This window comes from Microtus oregoni, unplaced genomic scaffold (assembly GCF_018167655.1).
Source record: "Microtus oregoni isolate MIOR12 unplaced genomic scaffold, Mior012 000042F_ref0000377, whole genome shotgun sequence".
Taxonomy (NCBI): domain Eukaryota; kingdom Metazoa; phylum Chordata; class Mammalia; order Rodentia; family Cricetidae; genus Microtus; species Microtus oregoni.
Window position 1 is genome coordinate 16,921,573 of NW_024543209.1, and position 23,760 is coordinate 16,945,332.

General features: G+C 40.6%; 1 protein-coding gene across 1 annotated transcript in view; it reads left to right on the top strand.

The window, feature by feature from the left end:
- Cdkal1 (CDK5 regulatory subunit associated protein 1 like 1) overlaps positions 1 to 23,760 on the top strand; it is a 532,123-nt gene that overhangs the window by 322,711 nt on the left and 185,652 nt on the right. Inside the window, 1 exon segment of the mRNA XM_041633005.1 lies at positions 20,538 to 20,683. Coding sequence (XP_041488939.1) covers positions 20,538 to 20,683 — 146 coding nt within the window.

Below are 23,760 nucleotides of genomic sequence, written 5' to 3' on the forward strand. Positions count from 1 at the left end.
TAAAAGTGTGTTTTGGATGATTTTGAAAAAACAAAAAACAGAAAAAAAATCTTATTTCTTCCATCTCTATATGTGTATGGTTCCACCTGACTGCTGAGCAGCCCCTGGCTGTTGGTATTCATCTGAACTCTTCCATTCATATCTCCGGCACTGGCAAACAACCATCAGGAGACTAATGCAGTCTCAGAAGAAGGGGGAGGGAATAGTTTGTGCCATCTGAAAATTGTGAGGGAGAGGAGGGAGAAAAAACTAACTGGGGAAGTTCATATTTATATCTACATACACACATACATATATACACATAAACGTGTGTGTGTGTGAGTACACGTTTGTGTGTGTCCTGGTTATTGTTTTGTCAACTTGATAAAAGCCAGAATCATTTGAGGAAAGCTAATTTTAATTGAGGAACTATCTCCACCATTGGCCTTTGGGCAGATCTGGGGGGGGGGGGATCATCATCATCATCATCATCATCATCATCATCATTATTATTTACACTGTAGACTGTGTCACCGTTTGATTGGTGGTTTTGGAATTCATAAGAAAGCAGGCGGAGCCAGCCAGTAAGCAGTGTTCCTCCGTGGTCTCTACTTCAGTTTCTACCACCAGGTTTCTTCCTTAAGTTCATGCCCTGACTTCCCTCAGTGACAGACTGTAGGCTCTAAGATGAAATAAAACTTTTCCTCTTCAAGTTGATTTTAGTAATGATGTTTATCACAGCAATAAAAAGCAAACTAGTGTAGTGTGTGTATGTGTGTGTGTGTATGCGTGCACATTTGTGTGTGGTATTTCTGTGTGTGTGTGCGTAAATTAGTGTGTATGTACCAGGAGGGACTATTTGAGTGGAAAGAAAGGGATCACTAAATAAACTGAGGAATCATGGGGGACCGTAGTATGACAACAATAATGCAATACATGTGTGGAAATATCATAATGGGGTTCACACCCAGCACCCATTTGCTAGCTTACAACCATCTGTAACTCCAGTTCCAAAGGAACCCATACCCTCTTCTGTCTTCTTCAGACACCAGGCATGAACACAGTACATACAGGCAAAATATTCATGCACATAAAACAAAAATAAATAAATCTTTAAAAAGTAAAATGCCATAATGAAACCTAGAAATTTTATACTCTAACTAAAATAATAATACAGGTTTATCAGCTTTTATTAGACGTCTGATTCTCAATACTTCCAGGAAGGGAAGATATGAATGGGAAAGGACCAGTCTGACTTGCTGATAGTTTGACTATTTCTGATAAAAGATGATATTAAAATTTTGTCTTATCAGCAAGACAGTAGGCTCCATCCAGCATTCTGCTCTTTGCATTTCTAATTGGATCTGGGTTGTCTGATTCAGCAGCCTCAATCAAGCCTTTCTCTGAGACACCTAGCATCTTCACTGTGCTTACATCTCAGTCTCGTTGTGGAGGATGCCTACTTGTACCATGGTTCAGCCTCTAATACCAAGCCAACCCAAGATGCCCAAGTAGTTTTCAACTCAACAAGAAGTTTTAAGTCATCTGTTGCTTACTGAGCTTCAGTTTCTAGCATCAGATCTGATTGATAGAGCCTCAAAGTAGCATGAGGCTGAAGGATGCTCACATGAGCAGACAGACTGAATTTCAGGGCAGAGTACACTGTTGTCTAGGGTTTCTTTCCCTCATTTTCTCTATGAATGCCCTTTTGATTTATAAATGTTGTTTTATACTATACTATATTTTAAGGGGAAAGTACTGTTTTGTGGATAAAACCCCTAAGTTTGGAAATAGTTTTGGATATCTCTGTCTTACTAAGGAACATAATGGATAAATGCCTTACCTAACAATCATTTTTATCCCCTTCATCCTTTGTAGAGAAATCCCTGCCCTGAAGGCTCTCCTATAACCTTCAGCTCCAAACTCAACATTATGTAATATTCCTAGGAGTCTAGACCCAGTGTGTGCCAATCATTTTTGGTTACCCTAAGGTACCTTCATGCATGTTGTGGTTCTGGGCTTCTCTTGCCAGTGGCATATCTCTTTGTCTCTTGCCTGTGTACTGACTGGCTGAATATGGCTCATGGTGTGTGTGTGTGTGTGTGTGTGTGTGTGTGTGTGTGTGTGTGTGTTCATCGCAGAAGAGATGTCTCCTGAGAATTAAATGGGAGCATAGGAGTGAACGTGGAGAGCTTACCCGGCCCTTTATAATGTCTATGTGGAAAACTGAGGCCACAGTCCTGTATGTTGAGCCACTCCCCTCTGTGTACATACCTGCTTTCAAAACCGAAAAGCAGCCCCTTTGAATATAGACAGGGATCTTAGTAGTTTTCGTGATTCTAGAGTATTTGAGAAGCCTTGGAATTTTTATATGGTTCTTTTACAGCAGACAAATAGCCCTATTTCATCTTCAGTATTCAGTTTACATTTATATAAGAGGGCCTAAGACATGTATATGATTTCATTTTTATTTTCATTGTTAAAAGCTTTGGCAGTTTTGCTAGATACATTATTTCTCCAGTGTAAGCTGAGAAGACTTCAAGTCACCTGTTAAAATTTTAGTTCAAAGAGCAGGATGCACCATGTATGGGTTTGGTCTTCCGCATTCATTAAAGATGCTAGTTATGCTCAGGCCATTGAGGAAAGTGGACTTCTAAGTTAACAAGCTGTTAAACTGCTTAACAACCAGGCAGTCAATATTCTTCAGTAACTTCTCTCTGAATTTCATGATCCTTTCCTTGTTGATGATGTCTTTGCTCTCATAGCCTTCTAAAGGCCCCCTTAGGCACCAACTAATTCACCTCTTAATAAGATGAAATTCTTGTATTTTATATCAGGTAGGTAATAGAATTCTCAGGTGATTCAATGTGTAGAGCGGAAAGGCTGGTAATGAACTTACTGGTTCATAGAATTGTTGAGGGACTCATTTCCTTAGTCTGCTGTGTATTTGTCATCTGGGGAATTACTTGTTCATATTTCATGTCTGGTATATACGTACATGGGCCACCACCTTCCCCCACACACGCTGTCTTACTTTTCCTGCTCCAAAAAATAATACATGTGAAAATGTTAACTTTTGCAAATCTGGTTCGAAAATTTTAAATGTCACTTAACAATAAATAATAACTGTCTCCTAAATTGGAAGCATTGGAGTTATATTTACATCACAATAGCAGAAGTACAATAGATGGCAATAGACACAAAAGGTCTACATGGAATAAGTAGTAATTTTTAGCACTGGGGGATATAGAATATGGGCCCAATAAAAATCAGTCTGTTTAGAGCGATGTGGAAAGTATGCAAATTGTTGGTCAATTTGAAATACATTTTTATTAGGTTTCTATTGTTGTGACTCAGCACCTCGAGGAGGAAAGGGTTTATTTCAGAGTCTCTCTCTCTCTCTCTCTCTCTCTCTCTCTCTCTCTCTCTCTCTCTGTGTGTGTGTGTGTGTGTGTGTGTGTGTGTGTGTGTGTGTGTGTATGTCTTTCAGTTTGTCACTGAAAGAAGTCAAAGCACCTACCTGGATGCATAACTGAAGGAGAAATCAAGCTTACTGGCATGTTCCTTTTGGTTTGGTGAGACTGTTTTCTTAATACTTGGCCTCACCTACCAGACGGTGGTACTTCTCACAGTGGACAGGGCCTTCCTTCATCAATCATTAATTAACAAAATAGGCTAAAGACTTGATTGTAGACAAATATGGTGGAGGCATTTTCTCTTTGCAGAGTCTCTCTTCCCTGAGGAATCTAGCTTGTGTCAAGTTGATATAAAACTGACCAGCACAAGAGAGAATTGGATGATTTTTTTTTTTTTATGGCATGTGCTATAGTGGTCTTAAACTCACCATGGGAAGTGTGCTGCCTGGGAAAGGGACATGTTTTGGGTGAATGTGGCCCTTACAGTTGGCAACAAAGAAGTAATCTTGGTGAATGTATTAGCACACACTGGGGTCAGAGGCAGTGCTGCCATCAGTTTGGGGCCAGTTGGGCCTATATAAAGGGATTCTGTCTTTAAATAAAGGGAAAAAAAAAAGAAATCATTATAGTTTACAAGTTAAACTATGTCCAAACAAGCTTAATACCCACGATGGTCTTGTAGTGTCATGTTGAATCTCTGTGTTTTTTGTTCAGTTTAAAAGTTAGATATTACATTAAGTTGATTTAGCTACTATATGTCAATTTTATTTAATTTTATGTTTTTCAGCTTCTCCTTAGTGCCCTTATGTTTAGCTGCTATGGTTAAGTTCCATAAAAGTAGGTTGCTACAGAAACTAGGTTGGGACTATTGCTCAGCTGGTAGAGTCTGCCTTGGCTTAGATCCCCAACACTGCATGCCCATAATCCTATCACATGGGAGGTGGAGGCTGGAGGATAGGAAGTCCATGGTCATCCTCAGCTATATAGCAGTTTGGATCCTTTGGAGCTGGGCTTGTGGGCGGTTTTGAGCCTTCGCAAATCAGCTTGGGTCCTCTGAAGGAGAAGAACCAGTATTACTGAACCCTCTTCTGCCCTTGCTTAGCAATTCGGATTTCCAGGCCATCCTGGGCCACATGAAACTTTGTCTCAAAAGCAAAACAAAATAAGTAATCAGAAATGAATTCTCTCATGATTCTGCAGGCTAAAATTCTAGTTGAGTTTTAGTTAAGAGAGTTAATTCCTGTGGATAGCTGGGGGGAGAGTCGTCCCAGTCCTGATTTCTGCTTGCTGCTGGAGATCTTGGAGATCATGTTAGTCAGGCCTGAGGCTGTAGATTGTTTTGTCTCGCTGTCTCTGTAACACAACACCCTCTTCTGAAGCACTAGTTCCTTGGCGTTTTCACTTGATTATGTCTATAACACACTCTTTAAAAAAGTCTCATTGACAGGCACAGGGCTTAGGACTTCTTTTCCAGGCCCCACTTCAAGGCACAGCCTGCTCAGTGCATGGCCTGTGTAGTCCAGTGTCCTGCTTTCTCCCCTTTGCTGTTTTCACTGTATTATATTTTAAATGATTTCTTTAGAGATTGCGGTGTCTTTAATTTGCATCAGTCTAGTTTGGATTTGAGTAAGTTTGGCTTTAACAGTATTAGCGCTGCTACTAAGGCCTTTCCTTCCCTCAGGCCTTGTGTTGCCACCCTCAAGGCTGCATCTCCCATTTGCCTGCACATTCATCCCGTCTCCATAACTACCTAGTGATCCTTCGCTGCTTCTTATTTCTTCATGTAGGGTGGGGGCGTCTTCCAGCTCCCTTTCCTTTCAACCTGAAGGTCTCTGTTTTGTATTATTAGGAAAGCAAGTCTGTAATACAGATCCTATTATATTCTGTTTGTCCAGGAATGTCTAATTTCTTCATGTTTGAGGGACTGCTCAGGACATAGAAGTTTTGGTTGATGGTCTTTTTCCTTTATCCCAATGATTTCTTCCCTCTACTTTCTTTTGATTAAAAAAAAATCAACCATTCATCTTACCTTGTGCATGCTAAACTGATTCCCTCAGTACTTGTCTGTACTTGACCTTCAGTGACTTACTTGTGATGTATGGAGGTCCAGATCCCACTTCGAAGAACAGAGAACCTACCGTTCCTCTTCGGATCCTCTTCTGTCACTCAAAAGGTATTGACATTATTGTCCACATGTTCTTTATCCTTCCATTTCCTGTTCTTCTGAAACACTCCTATTATGTGTACTCCATGTGCTTGGTGGCCAGTGACTGGCCTTCACGGAAATCCCACATGTTCATTTTTCTGATATTTTTCTTCTTTGCGTCCCTCAGGCCTCAAGTAACCTGTTCTTGAACTTATCAACTCGTCTGCCAGTTCACACATCCTGAAAAATTGAAGTGAACTATTATTTCAGCTCATAAACTTTTCACACTGAAATTTTAGTGTGTGAGTGTGTGTGTGTGTGTGTGTGTGTGTGTGTGTGTGTGTGTGATTTTTGTCTTACTCATGGCACTTTTTATTTAGTGGGATATTTTTATCCAGCTTTCATGTAGTTCTGTAGGAATGTTTTTCTTTAGTTCTTTGACTGGCTGTATTTTAAATGCTGATTGAAAGTCTTTGTGTGCCGAGTTTAATTTCTGGCCTTTCTCAATCTCTTTCTATTGAGTACCTCTGCCCTGTGTTTAAAGCAGATACTCACAGGGAGAATTTTGTTGCTGTTTTTGAGAAGTAGACATTAGAAACAACCTGAGGCGTTAGCTCTGGAAAACAAGCACTTAACCTCTCTAGGTCTGGGTATTGTTGTTGCTTATTGATGCCTTTACTGAATTAATTTTGTAATACCTGTACTGTAGATCTTGTGTATTTTTTGCATTTAAACAAAATGTTTTCATAAATACACAGAGCCATAAATTCCCTGGCTTTTGCATAGGGGTCCTATGTGAGCATTACTCTATGCCTCCATTGCTCAGTCAGATAGGTTATTATAATTGTAGTTTTCTTTGCCTCACTTGCTCTTAGAATGTCTCAGATTTAGAGAAAGGTGAGAGCTTGGCACCTCTGCAAGTCTTTACTAAGCATATTTATAACCTGAATGAATGAGCATATGCACGTGTGAGCACACCACACACACACACACACACACACACACACACACACACACACACGGGGGGGGAGGGGCTGTCAGAGTTAGGAGAGAGTCAGAGTCAGAGTCCTGTGCATGTCAGCCTTCTAAAGTCACAGGAGTATGTCTGTGCTTTCTCAAGTCCCCCGTGAATACCACATCCTTTACTTTTTCTTTTAAGCCTCTTGATTTGCTTATTGTTTGTCCCAACTGTTCTTCACCGCCTCAGGAAGCCATGATGTTAAACATTTGGCAACTGATTATTTTTGACAAATGCCCCGGCCAAAAGGCTCTTTTCTCACTGGGTGAACGCCAGGTCATGTTAAACAAGCCAGCTATTGCAGACACACTGGCCAAATAGTGGCAGTTTTCTGGAAATGAGACTTTGAAGGAGCTCTGGTTCCTGACAGGCTGTGGGTGTTTACCCTGAGAGAAGGCCATTGCTTTTCAAGGATACATGGAGCCAAGGTGGGGGATATGTGTACAGTAGGTTAGAAACGCATATGGTTCTTACTATACTTCATTCATATTTCTGGATTAAAGACACTCTAGGTTGCTGTAAGCCTCTGGTAATTTCCTGCATTCTTTAAAATATGATTATGATACATTTTGACACTGACTTTATTGTTTGGATGGATATGTGGACTTTCAGAGATCTTTGCGCCACCATTCCTTCTGCCATCATAAGTGTTGTTTGTGTCTGGAGAGGGTGGCCTGTTTGTCAGTTCATTCATGTATGAGGTTAAATCAATTTTCTTCCTTAACTTTTTTGTTTCACATCAAAGGTGCCATCAATCACTGACGATGCCATCTGCCCTATTAGAGCTTTGGAGGAGGAATTTGTGGCATTAGTCAGTGACTGGCAGCAGAGATCACTGTTAATTAAGTCTCCATCATGGAAAGTACAGAGATTAACAGATAAAATAGTTATTTCATTACATCCTTGGAACTCTGGATACCTCGCAAAAAATGACATTCATAAGCTGCATATTGCCTGTGACAATTATTTGCTTTTCCTGCATTAAACTGATAACTTTAATTTAAAACCTCATTGCATATTTTGTTCCTGTTCTAACATATGCTTATGTTCTATGGTTTCTGCCTTTTGTGTTGCTGATGCTGCTGTTGGCCTCCTGCATAGTGAGCCTTCCTTTACTAGATGGTTAATGTGCCCTTCCAAGGGCTTCTTTGTCTTTGCATATCTATTAGTTAGATGATTGATCACTTGCTATTGATATCTCTTTACTAAACTGAAAGGAGACCAAACTAGAAATAAATTGCTATACACTCCATAGTTGTGTAGTAAGGTGTAAAAACACTGATCGTTTAGGAGGAAGCCCTCTATAAATGGAAAGCATCTTGTGCAACCTAGAAGGCACGGTTTTACTATCATGAACTAGATGCAGATTTTGGTATGCTTCACTTCTAGTCCCGGCGTGTTTTGTACATCTATAATGGGTTTATTTTAATGTCCTTCCAACTGACTGTTAATCGTGTGGCCTAGTCACAGAACTAGAGGCTTTGGATCAGGATCAGGGCCGTCACTCTTCTGGGAAGTTAAATGAATTATGGTCAGTCCATTCATACCTGACTCTTGTAGAGAAAGAAACACTAGTTTGAAGGATCATGCTATCATATATCTTAAATTTTCCCTTCCATCTCTAATTGGGAGCCTTCTGAAATCTCTTTAAAGTCATTTGGTTGATCTAGTTTGGAACATAAAAAGAAAAGCCCATCAGAGACCTGTCCTTCTGTCACGTCATTTCATCACCGGGTATTTTGGATTAATCATCGCATGCCACTGTGACAGCTGTGTCATGTCTATCTAAGGCTTTGTCAAAGAGGCCTAGAAACCAGGCTCCTGTTCTGTCCTGTGAGCACAGGAACTCACTCATGTGACCTGAGTCCTCCTCTAGATTATTTCTTCTGTGTAAGTCTTACTGTATTTTTTTTCCATTGCAAGTGTTACCTGTGCTGCAGACAATACAATGTAAACACAAAATTCACAGAAAAGCATCTCAATGAGATCTCTGTTAAAGATTGTTGACCTACTGATGGACTTTTTACTCCTCATGGATGGCCCTGTAGGAGACTGGATCATTTTGATTGCTGAGTCCACGTGGACTTTCACACAACCCTCTGGCAATTATTCTGCCCTTTGGAAGTTCCTGGGGGCATCAACTACTTTTCTTTATTCATTTTCAATTTGATCATTGAAAGTTTGTCTATTTATTGTTGCGTTTCTTTTTGCCCATGTCTTTCAGATTTCTTAAAAGCCTTTCCAAGAAAGTTGGATAAACACAGTGAACATAGTAGTTCATGTTGATAATTGCAGGACTCAGGAGGCTAAGGCTGGAAGTGAAGTACAGGCTGGGCGGACTACACAGTGAGACTGTGTCTCAGAAAAAGAAGACAACACATTGACGGTGTTGGTGCTTGCCTGGCCTCCTCTGCCACTGCTGCCTTCTTGCCTAGTGCAAAGAATAGCAGGCTAAGTGCTCACAAGCCAATGTGTCTTCTCTCATAGCCAGTGGCGATGATACATTTGTAAAGACATTGCAATGGAAGATGTGTAGTCTTTTGTGCAGTGTGCTTACTCTGCAGTTCTGAAACTCTGCATTCATTCCTTAAGAAACATTTACTGTGAAGGATTGATTGTCTTTGTAGTCATCGCTGGAACAGATAACTGGGGGAATTGAGTTCCAAAGAGCAAAAGAAGTAGTAGTAGTTGTTGTGGTGGTGGTGGTGTGTGTGTGCTTTATCTGTCTCACAGTTTCAAAGATCCCAATCTATTATTGGTTGGCATTGTTGCTGTCAGTCTTTTATGTTCGCTTTAACAACTGAGAAGTCAGATGACAGACAACAGTTAACACGTGATATTAATTTGGTAGTGTATATGGCTTTTGTTTGTTCTTTTAATTAGTAATCATGTACAGTTCCAATGTCTTTTCTTGACTTGGTAGCTCTCTCTCTCTCTCTCTCTCTCTCTCTCTCTCTCTCTGTGTGTGTGTGTGTATGTGTTTATGTGTGTGTGTGTGTGTGTGTGTGTGTGTGTGTGTGTTTCTGTACATACGAAGTAATGCTCCATTGTCTGAATTGGGAACAGGGACTACAAACTGGCTCTTATGGGATGGGAGGCAGAGCTTCTGTTTGCTGCCATCCCACCTCTCAACTGGATTGTAGTCTGACACCTGAGCCAAATAATGGGGCTTAGTTAGAGCCCATACTACTCCTGGAGTAAAGCAGGGCCATACATAGCAATGTCCAATCTACGAATAGATCATGTGGAAGCTGGAGCCAAGCATACACTGCAAGGTTGAGCTGTCCTGGGCAATGCAGGTTCTCCTATGGGATCAAAATTTTGTTACTGAATGATAAAACGTGGTGTGTTGTCTTTAGGTGGATGTGGGGATCCTCATATTGCATATTTCAATGTTTGACGAAAACAAACAAATTAAATTTTGATTCCTTACTATTTTAGAGGAACAAAACGTGAAATGGTGAATGAGTCTAAGGCATTTAGGGCTTTGGTTAGTTAGAAAATCTTCTGTTTGGATAGGAAGTTTGCAAAAAGCATAGGGCGTGGTAGCTGAGTAGCAAATGCTCTTCTATGAGTTTTCTCATTAAGTGAGCGCCTTGCATCTTTTTTAAAAAGACATTTGCAGGCTTCTGGAGTTTGGTACTATTCATAATTAGTGCTTCATATTTATAAATAATTATATTATTGTTGGGTAATATCTTATAAAATAGTATCACACTTGCTTTTGATATGTAGAAGTTTTAGAATAAACCATCTACAGTTGAGCTTTATTAATACCAGTTCCGGAAAGAGTCAAGATTAAACTTGTGTGTCTGTGAATACTGAATTTGCTCCCTAGGATGTCCAGTATTAGAAACATTGAGCTGCTGGTGTTCATTGCTACTCAGTAGACAACAAGTATAAAGTGGGAGGTGGCAAGGGGATTGCAGGGGAGGGCAGGTCCTAGTTTATAGGTAAAGTCTACCCTGACAGGAAACTCAAGGTTTACTGGCCAGCCAGTCTTGCCCACCTGATGAATTCTAGGTTCCCTGAGAGATCTTGTCTCTTAAAGCAAGATAGCCAAAGAAAGCATCCCACAAAATCATCTGGCCCTGGCGTGTGCACACATGTACACACACACACACACACACACACACACAATATGATTTATCTCTTATCTCTAGGACTGAACTTTGTTACTATTCTCAAGAAGCCCCCTGATCTCTATCGGTGGAGCCTACTTTGTTTAAAAAGAAGTAGATTAGAATCTCACAAGATACCGGACACAGTGTTCATAGACTCACCGGCCAACTGTAGGACCTGAGCTTCCTTTTACTTCAGCTCCAGTGAAAGCACTGATGTAGGAGGGCAGTTGGACCAGCTTGGTGTGGTATACAAAAGGCAGAGCACAGCCTGCTTTCAGCCTTGAGAAATTTATGCTGGTTTACTAATTTGTACTTTAAGTCTATAGGGTATAAGTGCCCCTTTGGGGTCCCTCTGTTAAAAGTGAATCCCCATCCTGACATACTAATAAGGGGGCATTTTATCTGGACTTTTTCAGGTGTGGCCTTTGGGAGATGACAGGGTATATATAGTGCCCAGGATAAAAACCTGGTTCTTTCATTTGGAGGAGACCAGGTCACTTGGATACTCTTGTTTCTTGCATGTGATAGTTTCAGTCCCAGCAAGACCCTGTAAGCTGCACATGTATTCGTGGCTTTTCTACCCCTTTGGTTATCTTGTGCCTGGTTGTCCTTTGCAGAGTTTCTGTTTTACTTTTTATATATCTATTTATATAATCCAGCCAGAAGGCTGTTACCAAGTGTGGGCTCTTCAATTGCCAGAGCTGTGAGTTAGCTGCAGAGATGCTGAGCTCTTCTCTTGATGACATTAACCATGATGCTCTCTTGGGTTGCTGGGCATAGAGTGAGCCACAGACCTCAGTCAGTGTATGGCATCGAGGGCACATGAGTTCTCCAGAGTGCTAAGCTGTGATTTGGGGCAGATTGCTAAGTGCACCTTTTCACTTCAGGTAGTCACTGTGGGGCCAAGGAGTGTAATCCCACCCCAAGTCAAGGCACATCTGGATCTCCTTAGTCTAGCCAGCATTGCCTCCATCCCTACCTCCCAGGCATGTTTTATTTTATGTTTTTAATCCATCTATTTTTTATGTGTATGAGTGTCTTGGCTGCATGTACATCTGTGTACCATATGTGTGTACCTGATGCCCATGGAGACCAGAAGAGGGTAGTTCCTTGGAACTGTAGTTACAGTTGTGAGCTGCTTTATGGGACTCTAACTGGATCCTCTGCAAGAGCAGCAAGTGCTCTCAACCCCTGAGCTATCCCTCCATCTCCCATACATGGTTTATTGTTAGCCATTTTTTGCACGTTTACTTGGCTATTCCTCAGGAACTAATGTAGTTTGGGGAGTAATGTTACTGGGATTGCTCACACCTTCTGTCAGGTTCCCAGACCTTGTGATCTGTCACATGAATTCAGATGAGACATGCAGAGTAGTATAGACAACAGGCAGAAAGTTTATTAAATTATAATAGGAGGCACCCTCAGGTGCGAGGGCAGTGGCTAAACAGCTATTGCATAAGAAAGCTCTGTTAGCATGAGTATAGATAATAGCCAGAGACCACTATATTAACCTACATTTTTAAGTGTGTGTGTGTCCGAGTGTGTCTGTGTTTTACTGAGGATTGAACTTGGGGCCATCTCCATGTTTGGCGAATGTTCTACACTGAGTTATGTCTCTAGTCTTTTACATTATGTCTAGAGCAGAGAGGTTTCCTGAGGAAATTGGCCTGTTTTTGTGATTGGATTTACTTTTTTTCTTTAGACAGAATCTCACTGTGTACCTCCGGCTGTCCTGTCCTGGAATTCACTGTGTAGCACAGAATGGCCTTGAGCTCACAAGGATCTGCCTACCTCTGCCTCTCAAGTACTAGGATTAAAGGCATGCAGCAGCACACCAGGTCAACTCTTAAGGGAAAGAAGAGCAGTGTCTTTATTTTAGCAGCTAAGAATGCCATGTCTTCCTCTGGGCCAGAGGCTGGACTCCATCACATGCCTTTGAAAAGTATTGAACAGTACCAGTAGCCTAGGATTTCAGCTTCTGGGTTTAGAAGTTGCTGCATGTCATCCTCGATGACTTTCCAGTCTGCTGCTGTCTGACTGACAATGCACAGGTAGGCCAGTGCACAGAAAGGGGGTCAGAGGACAGGTTAGATGCCAGCTGCACCACTGTGCTATGTGTTCTGATCTTAGATTCTGTAAAGGAAAACTCCTGCCTAGGTTTGTGCTCAACTGAGATCATGAATCTTACTCAGATAATCTGGTACACGAGCATGCTATTTTGTCAGTGGTGAAGGAACAGATAGCTCCACATTGCCCCCCTCAGTAGCCTTAGGTGTTAGTTCCTCCATGCTTTTAGGGACTTCAGTTCAGACCATCAAACTGGGAGGGATTCTGAATAGCTTCAATGCTGAAAGGAATCAGGATTATTTGGTACAGGAAAGCAGAATTGGGTTCTAGTAAAGATAAAGCTTAAACACAAGCATTGAGAAAAAAGAAAGGAAGATACATGCAAGACAGTGAGTGTGGTCAGTACGGTTGCCTCAGCAAAGGGTTGCAGAAAATAAATCCTTCCATGGGGCCAAGGTCCTCAAGAGAGAGTCAAGTTCTGTCTTAGTGTTAGCCAAATATATCTTCCTGGTGACTCTCAACTTCTAACTCAGAACCTAAAATCATTTTTACCGTGTCCCTCCCTCTCTTTGATATGAGAAGGATGTGAGGTGGTTCCTGAGATGCTTTGGGTGGAATTCCCGTCTGATAGGATGCAAGTAGAAGCCACTAGAATCGCACAGGGAGTGTAGTGCATGTTCAGGAGTCCCCGCTGAGATTCTTAGAAAGCAGCTGCTTTTATCTGCGGACAGAGGAGGCCTCCAGCAGTTGGTACGTGAGGGTATTTCCCCTTCTGTAGTGTGTTCAGTTTGAGTCCCTAGCGGATCAGATGATGCTGTGCCCTGATGAATGTGCTTTATTGTTATGCTGATGTTTTAATAGTAATATCTGTTGGAACCACTTTTGTCAAGTCTTTTTTTTCTCTAAATCTTGACAAGGCATATTTTGCCAGTTTTTGGTGGACACCCCTTAGCCTGGTCAAGCTGTCACACCCAGGAGGATGACACACAGCATGTTGTACAAGGAATGAACCACTAAATCAAAGTAGCTGCCCAGAAAATTTACCCCTGCTCTTGCTATACAGTAATTCTTCCTGGATATTGTTCAAAGCCAAGTCGCTTCTGCCTTAGACTCGAGGTGGAAATGAAGTACACACCTACACCTGAAGTTTCAGTCCTTATTTCATGGCCAAGTCAGAGGTCACTGCTCCTGGAATATTTGACCAGTAGGAACACAGCCACTGCCAGAGCCATATGGCTTCTGTTTGGAGATGTTGGACGGAGCTGAGTTGTGTGCTTTGAACGTTTCTGTAGAACACCTGACACAATCGTGCACCATTGTCAAGCTAGGCAGTTCCCTGTGCACTCATTTCTGAAATGCAGAGAAAGCCACTATCTGCTTTGCAAGGCTAATGCTGGAACATAATCCGATGTTGAGTAGATACTTGTTTAGCTATTTCATTTCCATAGCAGGTAACTTATAGCCAAAGTAGGTAAATTATTAGACCAAAATACGTGTTTTGCCTAAAATATGAAACAAATGTTTCTGAGGTAAGCCTCAAATTGGATAATCAGAGAAAAGATAAATGATGTAAATATTTTACAACTAATCTTTAGCATCTGCCTTTCCATTAGATTCTTTAATTATTTATGTCATGTTTAATAGAAGCCAGTCGAGCTGCTCGGCTGAATGCTTAATTTAACTAGCTTGCCCTGACTCATTAAACCGGTCAGTTATTGATTTGCTTATGGTGTGTGTAGAGGCCTCCGTCTTTTCAAAACTTTAAAAATGGAAATTAAAAGGGATTATTCCTCCTTAGAAGTATATATGTTCATCATATAGAGTGTGCAGGTAAGAACACATTTTCGTGTTAGGCTCTTTATGTTATTTTAAAACGAATAAAGTGAAATTGACTGTTTTGGTTTGTGTTCAGCTCCATGAATTTTAAGATATACAAAGGTTCTGCAACTGTGTCTACAGTCAGGATATTAGAACTTACTTTTGATTTCTGTTTTTAATATAGTATTCTTATTCTTTGAGGCTTTTACATTCATACAATTGACTTTTGACCATGTTCACCCTCATTTCTCTTCCTCCCTTTTTCTAGATCTACCACCCCATTTCCCTTCCACTATCCCACTTTTGATTTCTTAAGAGAGCAGAAAAATAACTTGAACATATGGCAAACACTTAATCAGGTAAAAATAAGTGTGAATGTGTGTGTGTGTGTTTCAGCTTTTAGCATTTTGGCATTTTGGCATTAGTATGGAAATGTGTGTTTTTATCTTTGTAATGTAAAGTGTAGTCTTGGCCCTGACACTGAGATGCAGGAAGATGAAGGTGTATTGAGGTCCTTGAGCATTTCTCTGATAGCTAATTAGGATGGACTCTTTTCCTCAACCTATTTTAGCTCAAATTCTGAAAATGTTAACTCTTTGTAGTTTAAAAGCCACCATTCTGTTATGATGAAGCTATAGTTAAAATGTACATTAGAATCCGTTCACAATATCTAGTCCTTCTCATTTGGGACACCAGGACTGGGGATTTCCCCTGCACAAGCTTTCTCCTTCACTTTCTGATGCTATTACGGTGATGGATTGCTCACTTGCTGAGAAGAAATGTGAGCGCTGCTGATTGACTCAGTGCTGCACTGATGGTATTAATGAAGCCATGGATGAAATATGTTCCTGGTTATCTTCTTCGAGGGCGTGCATGACTTTGCTAATGTTGCAGTGATGCCAGAATGGAATCGCCTAGCACTGGGGCACTGCTTTCTTGAGAATTCTCCTGCAATTGTTTCAGTGCTCCCTGAAAGTATCACCCAATTTGTATGGTCAAATATATTGTAAGTGCAACATTCCCTTAAAACATTTTGATACTTGATTGAGGTATAATTTAGAGAGCAGTGAAAAAGAGAAGTAAGATGGTGTGTATAGCCTTTGGGTGTGAAGACATGTTAATATAATTGCAGGACAGGGAAATACATGCCTGGAATCCTGTATAATAGCCTCTGACCAAGGAAGTAGCGCCATCAGCCACCTAAGAGAGCAAGAAAGCAAGGATGTAAATCGCTACATCAAAGTGGACTCTGGAAGAGTCTGTTAACTAACATATGCCAGAGAAGAAACAATCACACACTGTGTGATTCTATTTATATGAGTTGATTGGAGTCCTCACAGTCGTAGACCAAATGGAGAATGGTGGTTCCCAGAGCCCACATGGGAGGGAATGTGGCGTTGATCTTGAATGTGCATACTTTTTGTTTGGGAAGGTAAGACTTTGGGGACGCACATGATATGTGACAGTTATATGACTTTGAGGCTATACTTAATGACATTTGGATGGTGTGTGTAATGAAAGTGGCTAATATATGTATCATCACAGTAAGACAGCAGGTTCATTTCTACTCTGCTTACAATAGTTAGGTCATGGAAACAGCCTAAATGTCAGTCAGCTGATGAGCAGGTTGTAAAGTCATGACATACACAATGGAATTTTATTCAGCTTTAAGAAAAATGAAATTATTACAATTGAAGGGAATGGATGGAAGTGAGTCAGGTGACTCAGTGAGGTAATGCAGACTCAGAACGATAAACGTCATTTTTTCTCAGACATATGTGGTTTTTATACCCTTTTCTTTAGAGATGTGTTCTATCTGTCTGTCTGTCTATCTGTTGGGGGGAAGTTTTTCGAGACAGGGTTTCTCTGTGTAGCTTTGGAACCTGTCCTGGAACTCACTCTGTAGACCAGGCTGGCCTTGAATTCACAGAGATCCACCTGCCTGTGCCTCCCAATTGCTGGGTTAAACACATATGCCACCACTGCCTAGATAAGATTTATTTTATTTTTATGATGTATCTGTGTGGGTTATGTGCACAAGAGTGCAAGTGCCCACGGCAGTCAGAACAGATTGTTGCGTCCCCTGGAACTGGAGTTACATCACTTAGGAACTGAACTTGGGCCCTGTAGTATAAAGAAGTATGTACTCTGAGCTACAAAGTTGTCTCTCCAGCTTGTATCTTATTTACATTATCTTCACAGTGCTTTTGTTGAGTTGGTAGTATAGATATTCAAAACCAGGCTCGCTATGATGACGTCAGTGCAACAAAAATTACACATAATAGTTGTATTCAAATGTATGTGCTCACTAGGTTGCCCTTCCAAATTGAGCCTTTTACATTGTCTATTGCTTTTTCTTGATATTTTGAGTTCAGAAATAAATAATAAACATGACTGTAATTTCCATTTTCTAAGAAGACAGCTCTGTATAACAGCACAGGAGAAAACTACTGGCTTATTGATCTGGTCAGCCATTCTTCACTTTCTGCCTGTCAAATAGTTACCATCTATCTTGTGATAAGCCTTGGCATATAAACTCTTAAATTATAAATGACCTTATCTTGAAATAGTTTTGTTACATTGTTTGTTACCCGAGCTCTTCAAGAAACAAAACATTCATATACATGTCTCATACTTGTGTGTATAAATATGCCCCTCATGTGCCTGTCCTCTATGCAGACTCTCCCCAGCTACACCATGGAACTACATCAGGACAAAATTCTCTCTTGGTCTTCAATGAATTTAAGCCTTATGTATTGGACTGAAAGCTTTTTTGTTGGCCCTAGGCTCTATGTGTAGGCTACAGACTGCTGTTGAAGCTCAGCACAATGGATGGCTTCAGAATCCTTCCATTGGGATATATTTTGTGATTCAAGATCTGAACTTCTAGAGACCTATAAAGATAGATCCACAGTGGGGCAACTTTTTCATACTTGAGTTTAGGTGTACATATTTGCATATACTTTCCCCTTGTTCTAAAAGTTAAAGTAAAGATGATGCCTGTTGATCTTCTTTTGCCAAACTGGTTCAACAATAATCAAAAGTCTTTTATCAAATGTATGTGTGTGTGTGTGTGTGTGTGTGTGTGTGTGTGTAGTTTAATTTCATTATTATGTACGTATTATGTAAGTATGCTTCAAAATATCACACTATCCCATTAATATATACTGTTAACTATGTGTCCATAAAAATCAGATATTTACAAATGCAAAATGTGTATATATACATAATTATATATGTTATATATTATCTCTTTGTGTACTGCTATGGTTAATTTACGTGTAATGTGGAATTTTTTACATTTATATTTTTGTGTGGTGTGTGTGTGTGTAGGTAGGTAGATCAGAGGAGAACTTTTAGAAGTCCATTGTCTCCTCCCACAATGTGAGTCTCAAAGAACTGAGCTCAGACCTAAGGTTGTCAGTCTTGGCAACAAGCACCTTTAGCAGTTGGAACATCTCAACAACCGCTTGACTTTATCTTTCAATGCCTCAAGAATTACTGGTGTCATGGGAACCCTTGGTGAGGCGTATAGAACATTCTAAATTTGTGAAGTGTGCAGTATCAAGCAGAGGATGCCTACTAACAGCAAAGCTTCTTTTGAGAACCAGAGAAGGAAAAGCCACCATGTTTCCACTGCTTCCTTCTGGTGACTGTTTTGATATGTACACCGGCTTTCTGTTTTAGGACCATGTCATGCCCAAAGCTGTGCCTTCTTCACAGTCAGCATCCACCACACATGCTTTCAAGAAGTGAATTTCCTATGCCCAATCCTGGTGATCACCATTTAAAGCCCCTGTCCAGTTCAGTACGTAGTGTCTCCTCTTCATTGCAAGTCTAACAGCCAACTTACTGAAAAACTCTCCTCTGTATTTATGACTTTCCATTAACCTTATGATGCTTTGTTTCCGTGAACCTGCGATATCTTTTAAGGAAGTAGACTATCAGTAATTCATGATTTATGTCACTGTTTGAGCATATCTGAATTATTTTACTGCCCTTCAATAGTAGCCCAGTGAATCTGTGAAAGGGATGTTCTCAGTGTCTCCATTTTGCAGATGAGGAACTCCAGGCACAGAATCTGCAAAAGTAACTACATTTTGCTACCGTCGTGCATGTTCAGATACCACCTCCCAGCTTGACAGATGTGTCCAAGCACATCTAAACCTTTGAGTCCTGCTCGTTGAGAAAACAGATCTTCTTACGGGTCTTTTCTGTCAAGCTTTTTGGTATAGAAAAACCAGAAAGGTAGTGTCTTAGTTAGGCTTTCTATTGCTGTAAAGAGAAACCATGACCATGTCAACCCTTATAAAGGAAAGCATTTAATTGGGGCTGCCTTACAGTTTCAGAGGTTTAGTCCATATCTTCATGGCAGGAAACATAGCCCTATTCGTGCAGAACTCGTACTGGAGAAGGAGCAGAGAGTCCTACATCTTGATCCAAAGGTAATAGAGAGTGAACTGAACTAGGCATAGTTTGAGCATAGGAGACCTTAAAACCCACCCCCTCAGTAACACACTTCCTCCAATAATGCCACACCTACTCCAACAAGGCCATACCTTCTAATAGTGCCACTTCCTATGGGCCAAGCAGTCAACCTCGTGAGTCTATAAGGGCCATTCCTATTCAAACCATCACAGGTAGGATTTATAGCAGAGAGCCAACATTTTCACTTCAAAGCAAGTAAGTTGTGCTCCCTCAAATAGACTCCTGACCATGGAGCTGCGTTTTGTTATTTTGCTACTTCATTAGAAACTCAACTTCAGCTCTTCATAGGCCATTCACAGCCAAGTGTGTATGCTTACTAATTCCTGAGAGAGGCCTCACAGATGAAGGCTAGTTATGAGTAACTAATAAGTCTCTGCTAACAAGGTGGCTCATTGGAATTTGCCTCTTTGCTTGTGCTTTGCCGAGAATGCTAATGTTCCAGCCAGGGGAAGGAAAGCAGGCAGCAAAGAGCAGGGCTGGCTTACTACATATGTGATGGCCTGAGAGTGTCTGAAGGGTGATGCTAGGCATTAGCTGGCTTTGTGACTCTATAAGGCCCTTCAAAACATTGCTCTAAAAGAAACAAAGAGATATGAGAGGCTGCTGTACTGGGTACTGCACTGTTCTGTACTGAGAGATCTAGATATCGCTGTGCACATTCTGGCTGTTAGAGAGCTGTACCTTTTGGTCATGTTTTTTCATGACTTATACTTTTCATTCTTTCTGGCACCACTTCGTGTTCTCAGAAGAGGTTGAAAACAGGCTTGCTTAATTTTTTTCCCTCAGATTTGCTCTCTTTGATCTCATAGCTTGTATGATCGCCCTCATCTCTTCCTCCTCATCCTTCCTCTCCACTTGGTTCTGGTCTTTCCAACGCTGCCTCGTACACTCACACATCCAGTAGAAAGCAGGTTGTCTTTGCTGTCAGGTCACATGTCTTTCCCACTGTCTGTGCTCAAAACACGTTCTCAGTAGCTAAATTGTAATTTAAGAAAATAATAATTAAAAAAGGAAAGAAGTGAGAGAACTGTGGATCCTATCATCTTAAGTATTTAAAATACATTTTGAGCTTCTTTAAGTATAAAATCTTCTCTATACAAATAGACAAAGCCATGAGGTCTCAGGCAGTTAACTAAGTTTCTTCTACTAATTTCCCCAAGGAGAAAAGGAAGCTGAGAATGAAGGAATGCAGGTTAATTCGAAAGCACTCATTTCTCTGGCTTTATCTGATTTCACATCTTTTTTTTTTAATAATTGCAAAAGAAACAGTGGACAAATTAGCAATTCTCCCGTAGAACCCTCCAAAAGCTATTCCAGAAATCCCGTGACCCATGGAGCAGTGCCCACTGATGCTACCTCAGAGTCAGTATGATCAGCCTGTTCTTGCGTATTTGCTTGCCAGCACTTATATGTGGAGATCTGAGGGGAAGTGCTGCCTCAGATTCATTAAAATGATGAATGCTTTTCCTACCCTCTCTCAGGAAATGGCGAAAATCCTCAACCACCCCAGAGTCTACGCGTTTCTCCACATCCCAGTGCAGTCCGCCTCCGACAGCGTGCTCATGGACATGAAGAGAGAGTACTGCGTGGCCGACTTCAAAAGAGTTGTGGATTTTCTCAAGGAGAAGTAAGCCTGTTAGCACTTTGGAAAATAACCATTTCTTTCTTCCTTCCTGAAGTGTGTGGCAGCAGGGCACTTATGCAGCCTTGCAGTTAAGGTGCGCGGCAAAGGGCGAAAGTCCAGAAGCTCTCAGAGCCTCCAGTTTCCTTGGGGCCCTTGATGTGGTTCCTGCTCTCCCCTCCATGTGTGCACAAAGTGCTCTGTTGATTTGAGTAAGCTTTCCCACCCTCCCACAGCAGTTCAGATTATGATTGTTTTCATACCTGACCAGCTAGTTAAAAACTGCCCTCTCGTCACTAGCCCTTAAAGTCTCCTTTCATGTGGCCTTTTGAAGTTGTGAGCTGGCTTTGACATGGAGGAAGGGACCAAGTCTGTCTCTAGGAGTGGGTCATTTTCCCCGGCTTGCATTTTCACAGTGTCTGGAATGTCCTTGCTCCTACACGTTGATTCCTGCAGTTCACTTGAGTACTTACATTTTCCTAGGAGGCTGGAGAATTCTATTTTCTTCTGTTCAAATTGCTGTTGACCAAAATTAAGGCATATTTACACAATCGCAGACATGAATGATAATTTCGTTTCCACAGAAAAACACTGCAGCCCATAATTATGTTCTTCAAAAGCTCCCTTCCCAGCACGGAATGCATTCTATGATTAGACAAGGCAGGAAACAGAGGTGCTGGCCACAGTCACCCGGACCCTCCTCAAATCTAGGACGCCATCATCACCTCTGAGATTGTATCATTTATCTTGGCACATTTGTGTGTGGTTTCTCTACTGTCCATAATTTATGCTTTACCCCCACTGTTGTTTCCAACTTGTTGTTTGTAATTATGTGGTCTTGCGCCATGTCCATGTCCTACACGGGCATGATTGCTTTATACAAATTGTAAGCAATTATTTTTTCCACCTTTAATTATTCGCTAATTTTTATGGCACACACTGTTACAGATTCTCTCTTATTTCCTCTTCTCGTCTTTCTTTAACATGTCTTTTCATTTCTTATCCACCTCTAGGCATGTCTTGATTATTCTAATCACCAAGAATAAAGACATTTAGGATGCAGTCAAACAAATAGGGCTAATTATTTAAATATTCAAGTCAGGAATAGGAAGAAATAGGATTGTATAATTCTAGCATTAAATCTGTGCAGCTTTTAAAGTAACACAGAATCATTGCAAATCCTTGCCATCTCCTATACTTTTGGATCTTGAGTAGACCTGGTCCAAGCTACATAATGTGGATTTTTGTGCCAAATGTATGCCATATCCTGTCCTTGCACTGGTGGTCGCTTTTGTAAGTAAACTTGTCTCAGGTAATAAAGTCCTTCCAATCACTGTGATACTAGAGCGGGTTTTCCAAATAGCAAATGAGTTGTTATTCCTGTGAAACTTCTTACCTTTCATGTATTAATGTAGCAGCAAAGAGTGTGCATACTTCATACATTTTACACAATATTTTTGCCTTGTGCAGAACAGAACAACATCCCTTCCAAGTACTCTTTTGGCTATCATGATCAGATGAGACTGAGGACTCACCAGCTCTGCTCTGCCTCCGTGTGTGTAAACACTGATTCAGTCATTTGGGGAACCTCTGTGCTGACTAAATTCTCAATAGAGACCCAGCACATTCCAACCTTTTGTGTTGCTCTCAAGATCAGCATGTTGAATACGTTGCATCTTGAACATTTCCACCAACCTCCATGTTATAGGTCAAATGTGAGTCACATTAAGATGTCAGAAAGTTAGCCCTTGCCATTTTTCATAGACTTAATTAATTCTGAGTCTTTTTCCTTGTAGTCTCACTTATCTGTGGCATTTTTGTAGTTTCCTAAGGTGTATTTCAAGATCTCTGAACCACGGACTCTAACAGGGTCCTTTAGTGTTTTCAGCATCACAGACCCCAGAGATCCCTGGAAATCTGGAGAATATACTCCATCCCACACATGTGCATCCTGTGTTGTGGATGGCTACAAGTATGGAGTAGATAGTATGATAGTAATTATTCTACATTAGGAGATTTTAAAGTTGACTAAGCATTATCCTCACTCAGCATGGGCAGAAGCAGTCCTGGTATAGTGAAGTTCCCAGTTAGGTAATAAGTGAAATACAGTTGGAAGCTGTATGACAAAGTCAGTAAGATAAGTGGGAAAATCTCAAGTACCCTATAAAGTCATTGTCACTGTGAATATAAGCAATCTTTGCATGGTTTTAAAAAGTTCATCACAACCATAAAATTAGGGAGAAGAAGCCCATCTCTTCTCATAAAGGCAGTGCAGAACAGCTCTATTCTCTGACAGAAAGATAGCTTGTCCAGCTTGTTGAGAAACCTCATTCATCCAGTGATTAATTCTCAGTTATTATGGACAGTTGGAAATAGATGGAATATTGACCGTGGTTTTTGTTGCTCATTATGTAATTCCTTATCCCATTAAAAACTAACATGGCTTTATGCAAGATAGATTTGTTAGCCCAACAGTAGTGGTGCATGCCTTTAATCCCAGCACTTGGGAGGCAGATTCAGGTGGATCTCTGTGAGTTCGAGGCCAGCCTAGTCTACAAGAGCAAGTTCCAGGACAGCTCGTACTGTTACATAGAGAAACCCTGAGAAAAACAAAAGCAAATAAACAAACAAAAAACAAAAAAGACAAGATAGATTTGTGCTTATTTTAGAAATACAGAAGTCCTGCTCTTAGACCAATAATACTATTATAATAATATTTTATCTTGTATTTATTAATGTTTAGTGTGACATTTTCATTCTTAGAGAGTTTCACACATCCTGATTTGTGTCCGGCAGTTGATGATGAAATCGCCCTGATGTAAACTGGTGTGTTTGTTGTTTTCATCTTCTCTTTGTTTTATTTCCCTTATTCATTTTACTGATGAATTTTGTTATTTGACAATGACATGTAAGTAAGTGTGTTCTTTCTCATATGTGTGTGTGTGTGTGTTCTTTCTCATATATATATATATATATATATATATATATATATATATATATATATATTTCCCCTAAAATCTGTGGAGCTTTTTGTAATGAGTCTGTAACAAATAGGAATTACTTATTCCTTCCTTCCACATTGT